General features: G+C 35.3%; 1 protein-coding gene across 5 annotated transcripts in view; it reads right to left on the reverse strand.

Moving 5' to 3' along the window:
- The window catches only part of agla (amylo-alpha-1, 6-glucosidase, 4-alpha-glucanotransferase a), a 45,507-nt gene that overhangs the window by 11,209 nt on the left and 19,254 nt on the right, over window positions 1-15,044 (reverse strand). For 3 of the 5 annotated variants that reach the window (XM_073848317.1, XM_073848316.1, XM_073848318.1), the window contains 10 exons: window positions 13,629-13,816; window positions 10,426-10,549; window positions 8,378-8,541; window positions 8,199-8,300; window positions 7,946-8,101; window positions 4,678-4,828; window positions 4,358-4,482; window positions 3,937-4,049; window positions 816-950; window positions 69-199 (listed from right to left, as the gene is read on the reverse strand). In XM_073848317.1, the coding sequence (XP_073704418.1) occupies window positions 69-199; window positions 816-950; window positions 3,937-4,049; window positions 4,358-4,482; window positions 4,678-4,828; window positions 7,946-8,101; window positions 8,199-8,300; window positions 8,378-8,541; window positions 10,426-10,549; window positions 13,629-13,816 (1,389 nt within the window). Of the gene's footprint in view, window positions 1-68; window positions 200-815; window positions 951-3,936; window positions 4,050-4,357; window positions 4,483-4,677; window positions 4,829-7,945; window positions 8,102-8,198; window positions 8,301-8,377; window positions 8,542-10,425; window positions 10,550-10,825; window positions 10,950-13,628; window positions 13,817-15,044 lie in introns of all 5 variants that reach the window. The other 2 variants (XM_073848320.1, XM_073848319.1) reach the window with 1 other exon arrangement.

Raw genomic sequence — 15,044 nt, forward strand, 5'->3', positions numbered from 1 at the left:
CATCTTATAAATAAATACACACAGGACAATGTATATTGACCTGTGAAAAATACAAGTTTCATCTGTACCTTGCAGACCACCATATTTGAGTGGCTTCCAGCTGGGGATGTTATAGCAGCCCCCTCCATCTTCCTTTTCCTCTGCATCACAGCGAAACAGAAGAATGTTCATATCAGCCAGAGTCATCTTAGACATAATCCTGATGTAGAAAAAAACATGAAAAAAGCATCTTCAGAACTTCTCAATAATGAACAAAGGCATAAAAATGTTCAGTTCTCTGTGCATAGAGAGATCATCTCTGTAGGAGATCAAGACCATAAGGCTGCAGTAACTCTGAAAGGGAACCCCGGGTATTAAGACATGTATGGCTATATAACGTAAATTATGTTTCTGAAATATGAAGTAGAAAAACAAGGAAAGATTTACATTATTTAAAAATCTACACAATTTAATACATATTTTGGACTGGGGGGGAGGGCATTATTTCGATGACATGAAATGGTGAGCTATTGGTTCTACCTGTTGCTATTTTTACCACAACACAATTCAGAAAACACAACTCAGAAAATAAAATACTAATACAATGACTACAGTTACTGAAAGACCTTACAGATGGTGATGAATATAAGCATAGGCTTAAATCAAATGCTATACCATTAATTTTCCCCCACATGGAGTCTAAAGCCCAATATCAAGTGAAATCCGTGCTAAGAAACACTTTCATTGACTCCTTCAGTAACTGTGGTTTACTAAAAGCCTCAATAGCATCAGCATTATGATGGCGGAAGAGCGTAAATGTGGATAAAATGTCTCACTGTGTCAGTGGACTCTTCAGAATGTCAGGTGTGTTTGGATCAGGCAGACTTCCTGCTTTATACAGTGGATTGAACTGAATGAGATGGTTCCTTAACACACCAACTAACTCCTGAGATTTGGGATCCAGACTCACTCTGAAAAAGAAAGAAACTTCACCTTTGAAACTTATAATAATATTAATAATAATAATAAAGGATAAGTTCACTCCAGATTAAACATTCCTGTCATCCAAGATGTTCCTGTTTTTTTTTTTCAGTTGAAAAGAAATTAAGGTTTTTGAGGAAAACATTTCAGGATTTTTTTTCTATATAGTCGAATTCAATGGGAATTTAATATGGATTGTGGAAGACAAGCATTTGTGGTTAAAATGTATTTAAAAAAAAGATTTTTTTTAGAAAATGACAAATCGTTTTTCTAGATAAGACCCTTAATCCTTGGCTGGGATCGTGTAGAGCCCTTTGAAATCGAATTGAAACTGCAATTTGGAACTTCAACCCACTGATCCCCAATGAAGTCCACTACATTGAGAAAAATCCTGGAATGTTTTTCTCAAAAAACTTAATTTCTTTTCAACTAAAGAACGAAAGACAGACATGAACATCTTGGATGACATGGGGGTGAGTAAATTATCAGGAAATTATTATTATTTTTTTATTAAAATGTTCAGTCAGCAAAGACACACACATTGTTGCTTAAAAGTTTGTGAACCCTTTAGAATTTTCTATTTTTCTGCATAAATATGACCCAAAACATCATCGGATTATCATGTAAATCCTGAAAGTAGACAAAAAGAACAATGAGAAAAGTGACTCAGTGTTACATATCTGTGCAATGAATCTCTTGGATAAACAGTTAATTTAAAGGTGAAATTAGAGTCCATCAGTGCAGTTGTTTTCAGTCAGTGCAATGACTATCAAATGTCAGTATGTGAGCCATTTTATTCAAAGAACAGAAGTGAAGTGTGGAAGTGAATCATGTCACAAACAAAGGAAATTACGGAGGACCTCAGAAAAAGAGTTGATGTTGCTCATCAGGCTAGAAAAGGTTACACAACCATCTCTAAAGACGTTGGACTCCACAAATCCATGGTCAGACAGATTGTGTACAAATGGAGGAAATTCAAGACCACTGTTACCTTCCTGAGAAGTGATCGACCAAAAGCAGAATGATCACTCTAAAGCAGAATGTGTAATAGTCTGTGAGGTTGCAAAAGTTCCCAGGGTAACTTCTAAGCAACTAAAGGCCTTTCTCAAATTGGCTAATGTTAATGTTCATGAGCCCACCATCAGGGGAACACTGATCAACCATGGTGTGCATGGCAGAGTTGCAAGAAGAAAGCCACTGTTCTCCAAAAAGAAAATTGCTTGATAAAGATAATGTGGGCAAGCCAGATGACTATTGGAGAAAGGTTTAATGGATGGATGAACTTCTTGGTTAAATTAGAAGCTGTTATGTTTGGACAAAAGAGCACACTGCATTCCAGCTTAAGAATCTTATCCCATCTGTGAAACATGGTTGTAGTAGTATCATGGCTTGGGCCTGTTTTGCTGCATCTTTGCCAGGATAGCCTGCCATCATTGATGGAAAAATGAATTCTAAATTTTACTAGCAAATTCTAAAGTAAGATGCCAGGACATCTGTTTAAGAACAGAGTCTCAAGAGAATGTGGGTCATGCAGCAAGAAACAACCCCAAGCACACAAGTAATTCTTCCTAAGAATGTTTAAAGAATAACAAAGTTACTGTTTTGGAATGGCTGAGTCCAGACCTTAATCCAATTCAAATGTTGTGGAAGGACCTAAGCAAGCAGTTCAGAGGAGGAAGCCCACCAACATAACAGAGTTTAAATGGTTCTGCACTAAGGAATGGGCTAAAACTCCAACATGTTGTTGTGCAGGACTGACCAGCATTTACAAGAAACGTTACCTTCAGTTACTGCAGCAAAAGGGGGTTACTCCAGATACTGAAAGCAAAGATTCACATACTTTTGCAATGCACAGATATGTAACACTAGATATTTTTTCTCAATAAATAAATGAGAAAGAAAATATTTTTCTCTCACTTGTTTGATTGGGTTCTCTTTGTCTACTTATATTATATTTTAGAGTTGTCAATGTGCAGCATCACACATGCTGGACACCATTTGAGCCAAACAAGTTTATCTTAGTCCCATCAGACCACAGGACATCGTTCCAGTAATTCATGTTCTTGGACAGGTTGTCTTCAGCAAACTGTTTGCAGGCTTTCTTGTGAGCCAGCTCTAAAAGAGTCTTCCTTCCGGGAGCTGACCTTCTACTTTTACAAGCTTTAATGCAATGCTGGCAGCACTCATGCATCTGTTTTTTTGAAGCCAGGTTCTGCACATGACGCACAGTACGAGTGCTCAACTTCGTTGATCAACCCTTGCAAGGCCTGTTCTGAATGGAACCCATCTTGGAAAACCTCTGTATGACCCTGACCACTGTAGTGTAACTCGGTTTCAGGGTGTTACTGAACCTCTTTGGCCATCTTTGTGGAGAGCAACAATTCTAATTCTCAAATCCTCAGAGAATTATTTGCCATGAGATGCCATGTTGAACATCCAGTGGTAGGTATGAGAGAATTGTACTTAAAGCACCAAATTTTAACTGTAATTCAAAATCCACAACTTTGTATGGTCCTGTTACAGACAAAAACATAAACATGAGGAATAGGACATGTGGCTTTGCATGGTTAAACAACATACTGCGGTTATCACTTAGGGCATACTCACTCTTTTGACAGTAATGGCTGTACGTTGGTTTATTGTCAGAGGACAGTAAATCTATACTGCTATACAAGCTGCAAATTGACTACTCTAAAATATATCCAAGTTTCATTTCAATAGTATTGTCCCTTGTGACGATATATTAAAAAGGTGACTGAAATGTGAGGGGTGTACTCTGATGATATTTTGGGACACAGGCAGAAATATAGAGTATTCTAAAGGGTTCACAAACTTTCAAGCAGCATGTAAAATTGATCACATCACAATTTAATGACATGTGTGTTATAAAAGTTTTGGTACAATGTTGGATCACCCCTTCATTGCAAGTAAAATCCTGATCTGGTTCAGGGACAGTAAAACCTTTCAAAGTCTAACCTGAAAGCAATAACGCTTCCAGGTGTCAGCTGCTCAAACAAGATCTCCTGCACGTATTCACTGCGCCCTCGAGACGTCACTCCAGCCTGCCGCACCACCTTACTGTCCTTCAGCTGAGAAAAGACAAAGGACAAAGGAACCTCTGAGACCAAAGATAAGATTGACTCGTGCAGTGTTGACAGCATAGGCAATCAAAAGGCCATGCAAGTCTGGGCGGCAGACATTTACAACCAGGCAGGAAAGGGGAGGTTTACCAAAACAAGTAGTTGAAATGAAACCAGAGCTCTTTGAGGGCTGTGGTGTTTAAACTGCAGGGTAGGGCTTGAGCTTTTGCTGTTTTGTGAATGAGTGTTCTCAGCAGAGGCCATTGTGTCGGCTTAGGACAGTTATAATTAGAGCGGTCTCACAGCACTCAGGTTACCTGGATGTGCTCTTTAATCTCCACCGTGTACCCAGGCATGCCATTAATGCTCTTCTCATCTTTTTTGTAGGAGCCCGTCTGCCTCTCCACGGTACGCGCCTCCAGCACCACCTCCTCTATCTTACCTGTGAGATTTCAGAGAGATTTCAGGGTTTGGCTTCCAGTCAGGCATTAAGTCCAAGGACACATTATCAAGACAGAATAAAACCAGATGCCAGAACAGAATCTCAATGAGGTTGAGTGAGAGAGGAAATCTCATCCAGTTAAATATAAAAAAAGGTTCAGCCTCTCTGATAAGGAGGAGCGAAACTTTGACACACCTGGGATGCACATTGGTGGAACCTCATCTGTGTAGCGATGGTGTTTGGGGTTCTTGAAAGCGGTGCGGCACACAGCCACCACTGACTGGTGTGTACTGGGACAATGACGAGTGACTGCCACAATGTCCTCGTCCACTTGGTCCACAAACACCTAAGAAAACAAACAAAGACATATTGATGAAGCTAGTGAAAGGTTATTATAGCTTGGAATACCATAGTTTTTTTTTAAAGGGATAGTTCACCCAAAAATTAAAATTCTGTCATTAACTCATCCTCATGTCGTTCCAAACCCGGAATACCTGCATCTTTGAAACACAAATTAAGATATTTCTGATGAAATCCGAGAGCTTTCTGACCATTCTTGAACATGGTAGTTGAATTGCTGTCTATGCAGGGTCAGAAAGCTCTCAGATTTCATCAAAAATAGGGCTGCAACAACTAATTGATAAAATCGATTATTATCGATAATGAAAATCATGAACAACGATTCTCATTATCGATTAATTGGATCTGCTCACAGTGCACGTACAACTTCAGAGGCTCATGTCAATTTACAGCACTGAATGATGCATTTCTATGGACAAAATGCATCAAAAATAGTGGAGGAAACAGAATGAGATGTTGCAGGAGAGATACGTGATCCAAGCTGCCCAAACATGAGAATTCTTTATTTTAACCTTTAAGCTATTAGCGTAATGCTTTCCCTGTGAGGTGCTTTGACAGATTAGTTTGCATCCTCAGCATGAAAACTTTCAGTTTTTGGTCATATCCTTATCTGTAAATGTCACAAATTCACACGAGCATTTCAATTTTTGCTTAGAAGTCCATCCTGACATTTTGTGTTAAGTTTAAATCTATATATATATATATATATATATATATATATATATATATATATGTCAGATGCTTCACAGCCACCTTTTATATAAATTTGATCAAAGTGAATGCATGTTCCTACAGAACATTCCTCTCACCTGTTGGTTAACACTGAGTTTGTTTTTATTCTTCTTTATTATCTGTATTAGGCGAATCTTTTCATTTTTAATGTAGAGATTTAAACTATGTTCACCATATCCAATGTATGTAAGGTTTTTAACAAATTATTTAAGGTTTGTTCCACTGCTGCTCAAAACTAACAGGTAATTAACAAAATATTTTTTTTAGCTTTCTGTATTAGTTAGTCCACCAATATGCATAAGCTTTTTAGTAACAGTAGGCTATTTCTAATGCTATTGCTGTTATCTATGAAAAAATAGTCAAGCGCTTTATAGTGTTTTTCTTCAGATATTTGTCTCTTCTCTAAATTTAATTTAGCACTGTTTTCAAATCATTCAGTTGGCACGTTTGTTTAAAGGACATTGGACAGAATGTGGAATATTGTGATTTTTGTCAATAAAATAAAAAAATTGAGATTTAAGCCAATTAACCGATTAATCGAAAAATTATCAACCAACTACTCCATTATCAAAATAATCGTTAGTTGCAGCCCTAATCAAAATGATCTTAATTTGTGTTCCAGAAATGAAGGGTGAAATGAAAGGGTCTTATGGGTTTACAACAACTTGAGGATAAGGATGATCCCTTAATTTATATTATATTTGACTTATTTTTTGAGTATGTAATTACATTTCAACGTTAAATATTTGACATTCTGATATTTTTATTTAGATAAATATTTAAATATTTAAACTCTACTCTGTCGTACAATGAAAGTAAAATGGTTACAATTCATTCTTATTATATGGAAAAGAGCAGCTTGGACAATCTGCTAAATACTTTTGTGTTTCACAGAAAAAAAGGGGTTTGTAACAACATAAAAGTGAACAAAGGTCTTATGGGTTTGGAACAACATGAGGATGAGCAATTAATGACAGGATTTTTATTTTGGAGGAAACTATACCTTTAATACAATTTAAAAATGCACTTCTAATCATTTTTGTTTATTTCTAGTTTACAATTTCATATATAGTATTTAACATTATATATCTAATAAATATAATACAAAATATATTAAATATTAAATCCTATGTTTACATTTTAACATTTATTTATTTAGCTAATTAGTATTTTCATTCAATGTATTTTTATATTATTAATTTCTAATTCTGTATACTTTATAATTCTGTTATTTTGTAATATTGGGTTTATTACAGAATACATATGTATACTACACATACAGCAATGGATTTGTTAGTAATAGTTTATTTAACAGAGTTTAATTCACGTTTTAGTTCCGCATTTCATTTTTAATTTCATTATCATTTTAATAATATATAATATTAATACACTCTTAATTTCAGGTTCATTTTAGATTCTATTTAAAATTTAATATTTAAATGCAAATGTAAATGTATTATTTTAATGTGTTGACAAGTAAGGGCAACTGACTTGTCACATGCCATGTCGCCATCTGCAGGTGTGATGCCTTCTCTGTAAACAGATCTACACCATGTGCAAATAGCTCATCACACAAAAACTCTTCTATCTACTTATAATTTTTCAACCATTATTTATTCCAATTGCAGTTTTTCAATTCCAATTCATGCTTACTTGATTTGCATTCAACTTTTAAACCTTTAAAAAGACCTATTATGCAAAAAATCTTTTTTATAAGGTGTTTGAACCGCAGTGTGTGAAAAGTAACACAAGTTTGTGGTTACTTTAGCTAAACATTGCATATGAAAGTAACATGAAGTCAACCGCTCGAATTTGTCGAGCTCATAATCACAAGTGGGACTTAAAAAGTTTGTGATAGCATGCAATGCCACCATGAGACCAGTATGTATTTTATCCCACTGTGCTCCCAGTCTGTGTAATTCATTAACGCACATTTATTATGCACAGTACAATCAGACGACTGATTTTTAAAGGGGTTCGGGTTCAAACATGTAAGGCTGAATACAACTATTGAACGTTTCTGACATTTTCAGTATGTGAAATTGTCCTGTTTTTTTTTTTCCACCGGCTCTTGAAGCTCCACCCTCTTCTAAAAAGGGGGCCAGAAGCACCAGCTCACTTGTATTTAAAGGGACAAACACAAAAACGCATTTTGGCTCATACCCTAAAAGCTGCAATTTTAACAAGCTATATAAAAAATGATCTTAAAGGTATTTTGAGATAAAACTTCACATACACACTCTGGTGACATCAGAGACTTATTTTATATCTTGAAAAAATAATAATAGGACACCTTTAAATAAACAGGGTTTTGTCTTCATTCTTTTTTTTTTAAATTTATTTACACACAAGTGCCTCAGGTTGCATTTACCTGGCTGAAGCCTTTTGATGCCAGTTCCTGGTGTAGCCGGTTGAGAGCCAGCTTTCCAGCGTTGATTCCTGATTGCAGGTTGACCTCATCTGGGGACGACGGCTTAGCCTGAGGATTCCATTTGCTATAGAAACGCTCCTCTGATACCACTGAGATCTGATGGTAGAAAAGAAAAAAAAGGAATTCTGTGATGTACTCAAAAAATGAGCTCAATTCATGTTTTGGTGAGTCTGTGTGAAGTTAAATATCTTGCCTGGTGGGGTACTAACTCGTCGTAGCCTCTGGTGCTTCCAATGGCACAGCAGGCCATAGAAACAATAGCAGAGCTGGGCAGTGAATCGTACACAGAGCGGATCTACACAAAACATCAAAATCAGAACTCATTTAAGTGGCTACACCAACACAATGTAATATGTGTTTGAAATGCTATACCTGAATAGGGCACTCATTATCATGTGTGACGTCCAGGAACATGGCATGGGCAATGCTGGGCACCAGAGGCCTGAGACTGGGCTGAAGAAAAGCCCCCACAGGCTCTCCTCCATACCGGTACACCAGCCTACCCTCCTCATGACTGTCTCCAGCGCTCATCGCCTCTACAACAGCACAATGCAAAGTATGAACGCTGAATCATTTTAATATGAGCTACTTATTTCACCCAGAAAATAAAAACTTTGGCTCCTCGGTATTCACTCACATTCATGTCACTGCAAACCTAAATGACTTTCATTTTTCAACATTTAAAATTATACATAAACAAATCATTTGGACCAGTTTTGCTAACCAGATCAAATATTCATTCAAGATCTAAAGAACTAAAAAAAGAGATCTTTCAAGAATTGAATATTGCCACCTCTCGTGAAAACACCAAGGAGAGATAGATGTCAAGATTTTTATTAAATAATGACCAATTTATTTTTTGACATCAGAAGACTTGGAATATAGTGTGCATGTCATATGCAATACTTTCACATTTTTTGGATGGTTTTATGGTGCTCTTGTAACATTTCTTAAGTTTGAAAACTCCAATCCAGAAGAAAAAAGTCATATAGGTTTGAGGTGAGGTAAGTAAATGATAAAAAGCTAAAGAGCACTGTTTTCAATTCCGTCAAAAGTAGAATCAGAGCAATAGCTTCTGTTCATTAAAGTACCATTCAAGGTTCAGGGTCATTAAGATTTTTCATTTGATGGAAATTAAGACTTTTATTCAGCAGAATGCATTAAATGTGTCAAAAGTGATAGTAAATATATTTATAATGTTACAAAAGGCTTAAATTTCAAATAAATGTTGTTCTTTTAAACTTTCTCTTCATCAAAGAACACTGGAAAAAAGCACAAAGTTATTAAAGGGATGGTTCGGAGTAGAATTGACTTCATTGCTATGCACTCCGAAGCCCATGTAAATACCCCATCCGAAGTTTTTTTTTACCTTAGTCAAACATTTATGGAGATATTAGAGTTTTTCGAATTGCTTGTAACAGGAGTGATTGGTACATGTGATGTATCTCGTAAATTGCACCACTAAACGTGCAAGTAATCTTACCAAACTTGTACAGTAGTGTAAATAGGTTACTCACAAAACGCTGCATCGGAACATTTGTAAGTCCACCATGAGTGTTTTAAAAACACGTTTTAGCCGATCCCAACTAGTCTCAAAAACTACAAATGGCGACACGTCGACGTCACTTCCCTGGTTTGAAAAAAGCACGTAAAAGTCCTCCTACAAGTTGACATGCACATAGATGTAGTAGGAGGACTTTTACGTGCTTTTTTCAAACCAGGGAAGTGACGTCGACTTGTAGTTTCTGAGACTAGTAGTTCTCGGGTAAAACGTGTTTTTAAAACACTCATGGTGGACTTACAAATGTTCTGATGCAGCGTTTTGTGAGTACATAACCTATTTACACTATTGTACAAGTTTGGTAAGATCACTTGCACGTTTAGTGGTGCAATTTACGGGATACATCACATGTACCATTCACTCCTGTAACAAGCAATTCGAAAAACTCTAATATCTCCATAAATGTTCGACTAAGGTAAAAAAAAAAACTTCGGATGGGGTATTTAGATGGGCTTCGGAGTGCATAGCAATGAAGTCAATTCTACTCCGAACCATCCCTTTAAGAATAAATAAGAATAAGAAATCTTTCTTCAGCACCAAATCAGTATATTACAATGATTTCTGAAAGATCATGTGACACTGAAGACTCGTAATGGCTACTGAAAATCCAGCTTTGCCTTCAGAAACAAATTACATTTTAAAACATACCAACATAGAAAATGGTTTTTTAAAATGTACTATTATTTTACAATAATGCTTTTTTTATTATTAAAAAAATGCAGCCTTCTTTCAAAACATTTTACAAATCTTACTGACCCCAAACCTTAAAAATGTTTGATGAAGTTAGATTGCATGTCATACACTAACAAACACAATATAACAGCCACAATGCAAGACCACGGTTATTATAAGGCCATACCTCTGATGAGTGAAGAGATTCCTAATTTAGTTACAAAGACATTATCCAGCTCCTCGCTGCCTGTGAAGAGCTCAGCCACCACGTACAGGTCAGGTCTGAGTGTGCGGGCAGCATCCAGCATGAACTGCAGCAAGCAGGGTTAGGGCAAGACACACAGCCAAGAGGAAACCAAACCACGGTTGTTAGTATGTCAGGTGGGGTGTGAAAAATAGGTTCAGAAAGGGAGACAGTCATGCCTCAAATGAAGACAAAATGAGACAATAAAAGTCAAGGTGAGAGATTTTGGACGTATATATTTAGGAGAGATAGTCCAGAGAGAAAATGACAGGTGATGCAGTGCGAAAAAGAAAGACAAACAGATAAGACATTGTTAGTGTCATGCTAAAAGACTCTCCAATACCTCTTATAAGACTGGTTATTCCCAGCCGGTTAACAAACACATTGTCAATCAGCTCGCTGCCTGTAAAGAGCTCAGCTATCACATAGAGATTGGGTCTGACTGACCTGGCTGCTGCCAACATGGCCTGCAGAGCACAACATGAGTTAAAAGTGAGAGGGGTTGCTGACTTAAACATTTTTCAACTGATGCTAAAGTGTTTTTTGGGTGAATACAGTGCCCTCCACTAATATTGGCACCCTTGGTAAATATAAGCAAAGGTGGCTGTGAAAATAAATCTGCATCGTTTATCATTTTGATCTTTCATTAACAAAATTCGAACCTATCAATGAAGTAAAACAATGGAAAGTGGGGGGAATAAATGAAATTGTTTTTTGAAATAAATGTTTTTGTCTAGTTCACATTGGCCAAATTATTGGCACCCAATTGTTGCAACGTCCTTTTTTCCAAGATAACAGCTCTGAGTTTTTTCCTATAATGCCTGATGAGTTTGGAGAACATCTGACAAGACATCAGACACAATTCCTTCATACAGAATCATTCCAGACCTTTTAGATTCCCAGCTACATGTTAGTGCTTCTTCTCTTTAGTTCACCCTACTCATTTTCCATAGGGTTCAGGTCAGGGAACTGCCATTCCTTTATTTTGTTCCTTGGTGACACATTTTTGTGTTGATTTTGATGTTTGTTTTAAATCACTGTTCTGATGGAAGATCTAATCTCTGCAATTCTCCAGCTGTGATCCTTGGAGAGTCTTTGGCCAATTAAACTTTTCCTCCTTACCATGCATTAGCACAATATAGACACGCATCCTCTTCCAGGCAGATTTTTTTTTAACTAAAGTAACATCTTTTAAGGAACTTCTTAATTATTGCCCTGATAGTGAAAATGGGGAGTTCCAACAATTTAGCTATTTTCTTACAGCCAGTTTCTATTTTGTGAAGCTCAACAATCTTCTTTGGTATATTCTTTTGGTTTTACTCCTTGTGATGGATGATTAAGGGAATTTGGCATTTATGTTCCTCATATTTATAATCATGTGGAACAGAAAGTCATGGCTGGACAATTTCATGCTCCTAGTTACCCTGGAGCGCTAAAAATTGAATGGGAATATACTGCAGAGATATTTTACTTATAAGAATTTTTAGGGGTGCCAATAATTCTGGCCAACTTGCAATGAGATTTTCCCCTTAATTCAATGAAAGATTTTGTGAATTTTGCGAATAAAAGATTAAAACTATGCAGATTTATTTTCACATCTGCCTTTGCTTATATTTACCAAGGGCGCTAATGTTAGTGGAGGGCACTGTACATGCTAAAATAACTTTAACAATAAACAGCTGTTACCGATTTGTATAATCTTAGAACTGTACATTTACTTTACTTTGACACAATCACCTTTGATAACACTTCACTCGAAATTGTAATGTAGAATCATTCATTTCCTATCACAATTTGTGTTTAAAATTTTATATAAATTACTTTTTTTTTTTAAACAACATTTTAAATTACAGCATCCCTTTAAAGGGACAGTTCACCCAAAAATAAACATTTGTTGAAAATGTACTCAATTTGAGGCCATCGAAGAGGAGTTTTTCTTTATAGGAACAGATTTGCAGAAATTCACCTCAAATTCACTCACCTATAGATCCTCTGCAGTGAATGGGTGCCGTCAGAATGAGAGTCCAAACAGCTGATAAAAACATTACAATAATCCACAAGTAATTCACACAAATCTGGTCCATCAGTTAATGTCTTTTAAAGTCAAAATCTACATGTTTGTAATAAACAAATTCATGATTAAAACTTTTTTAACTTTGAACTGTTGCTTCTAGCTAAAATATAAGTTCTCTATCTATTATATTGCTTGTAATAATCTTTATTTTTATCTAGAAAAAAACTGTTTTAAACAACAATGTCGGTAGATTTTGATGTGAAAAAAAAGAGAGGATTGATGTTTTCACTGAAGTAAGCGTTAGTATGAATTATGAGTTGGTAAACTTTTTAATGATGGATCTGTTTCCTACAAACACACAGCTTTTCACTTCACAAGACGTTAATTGATGGACTGGAGTGTGGATTATTATGTTTTTATCAGCTCTAATTCTGATGGCACCCATTCACTGCAGAGGACCCATTGGTAAGCAAGTGATGTAGTGGTACATTTCTCCAAATCTGTTCTGATGAAGAAACAACATTTATTTTTGGGTGACAATTCTTTAAAGCAGTGAACTCTTCAAAGAAAAGTCTTTTTTTTAACACTTGGTATAGTAAACTAATAACTGAAAAGTGCATTTTTGTCTAATCATCAGCTTTACTTCTTTTTAACTAAGTTTGGTAATAATAAATAACTACTATCAATAGTATTTATTAAGACTGATGTGGTTTGGAATTGGTAAAATGTGTTTGGGGAAAAAAAAATATGACCAGAATATCAACTTGCCTAATAATTCTGCACGCGCTGTAAAACTGAAAATAGCATCAGTTGCATTGCATGACCCTTATACCATCACTGGTTTATCAATAAGCTAAGAATGGAGAACAAGCCACACTTAATATATTTTAGTGTGAAGTACAGCCAATGACGGAGCAATCGGTGGATGGGGAACAATCCTTATCCAAAACGTACTAACCAAGACAGTAACTAACGAGCTTGTCAAAATGAAAATGTGTAAAAGAAAAAAAAAATCAGTTCTTCCTGCCCCCCATGTCTAATATTCATCTTTACACATAGTTAATCTCAAACACGTTATTCATCTCTGACCTAGCCAAAAGTAATAATCCATCTTTTGACACTGCTACAGTACCTCAGCCACATGCAGTGGAGTTGAATGGCAGTTGTCCAGACGCACTCCCACAAAGTGCTTGGCTGTGATCTCGGTGTATTTCTGCATGTGGGCCCACAGGTAGGGGCAGTCCTCGGGCCCGTTGCCATACCGCAGTTTAACGCTGTCACCCCAGCAGATCAGCTCCCTCCTGATGTAGACGTTGGACCCTAACCAGAATGAGGACAAGAAAAAGCAACTTTGATTCACCTTACTGCCAAAAAGGCTTGGCAAGTGTTGCCAATGATTAAGGTTTAGTAAATGTGTTGATATCGCCACCTTGTGTTTACAGACTTAGATCACTGCTCTCATAGAAATCCACTGTGACATAAATAATTTTGCATAAATATAGTAATATAATATAATAATAGTATGCATAAAACCTTTCAAAAATATTAAGAGAAAACCTGTGCATTTCTGAGGAGTGGATTTAAATAGAATTTATTCCTGTGAATTTTCAAAAGCCATTACTCCTTCAGAAATCTGTCTAATATGCTGATTTGCTACTTACAGTAAGAAAGATTTCTTGTTATTATTAGTGTTGAAAATACATGCCTAATATTTCTGTGGTTACTTTAATGAATATACATTTTTAAAGAACATTCTTTTTTTAATAGATGTTTTTTTTTATATTCTAAATGTCTACTGTCACTTTTGATCAATTAAATTATATCCTTGCTGAATAAAAGCATTCATTTATTTAAAAAAAAATCATACTGACCCCTAACATTTGAACAGCAAAAAATGTTTAAAGCTTTCAAATAGCAATTTTAGTAAGGTAAAAAAAATTAACATGCAATATAGTGAAAGAGTACGACAGCATTTTAGTGCCACGTTAAAAAATAAAAAAATCTAAGATTACGAGAAGTATTTCAAAGAATAAAGTCAAAATATTTAGAGAATAAAGTCAAAATTATGAGAATGAAGTCGAAATATTTTGAGAATAAAGTCGAACAATTTTGAAAATAAAGTCAAAATATTTTGAGAATATAGTTGAAATTACGAGAACAAGGTCAAAATATTTTACGAGAATAAAGTCAAAATATTTTGAGAACAAAGTCGAAATATTTAGAGAATAAAGTCGAACTATTTTGAAAATAAAGTCAAAATATTTTGAGAATAAAGTTGAAATATTTGATAATAAAGTTAAAATTACGAGAATAAAGTAAAAAATATTTTGAAAATAAAGTCAAAATATTTTGAGAATAAAGTCTAAATATTTTGAGAATAAAGTTGAAATTACGAAAATAAAGTCAAAATATTTTGAAAACAAAGTCGAAATATTTTGAGAATAAAGTCGAATTATTTTGAAAATAAAGTCAAAATATTTAGAGAATAAAGTTGAAATATTTGATAATAAAGTTAAAATTACGAGAATAAAGTAAAAATATTTTGAAA

Source organism: Garra rufa, chromosome 10, assembly GCF_049309525.1.
Source record: "Garra rufa chromosome 10, GarRuf1.0, whole genome shotgun sequence".
Lineage (NCBI taxonomy): Eukaryota > Metazoa > Chordata > Actinopteri > Cypriniformes > Cyprinidae > Garra > Garra rufa.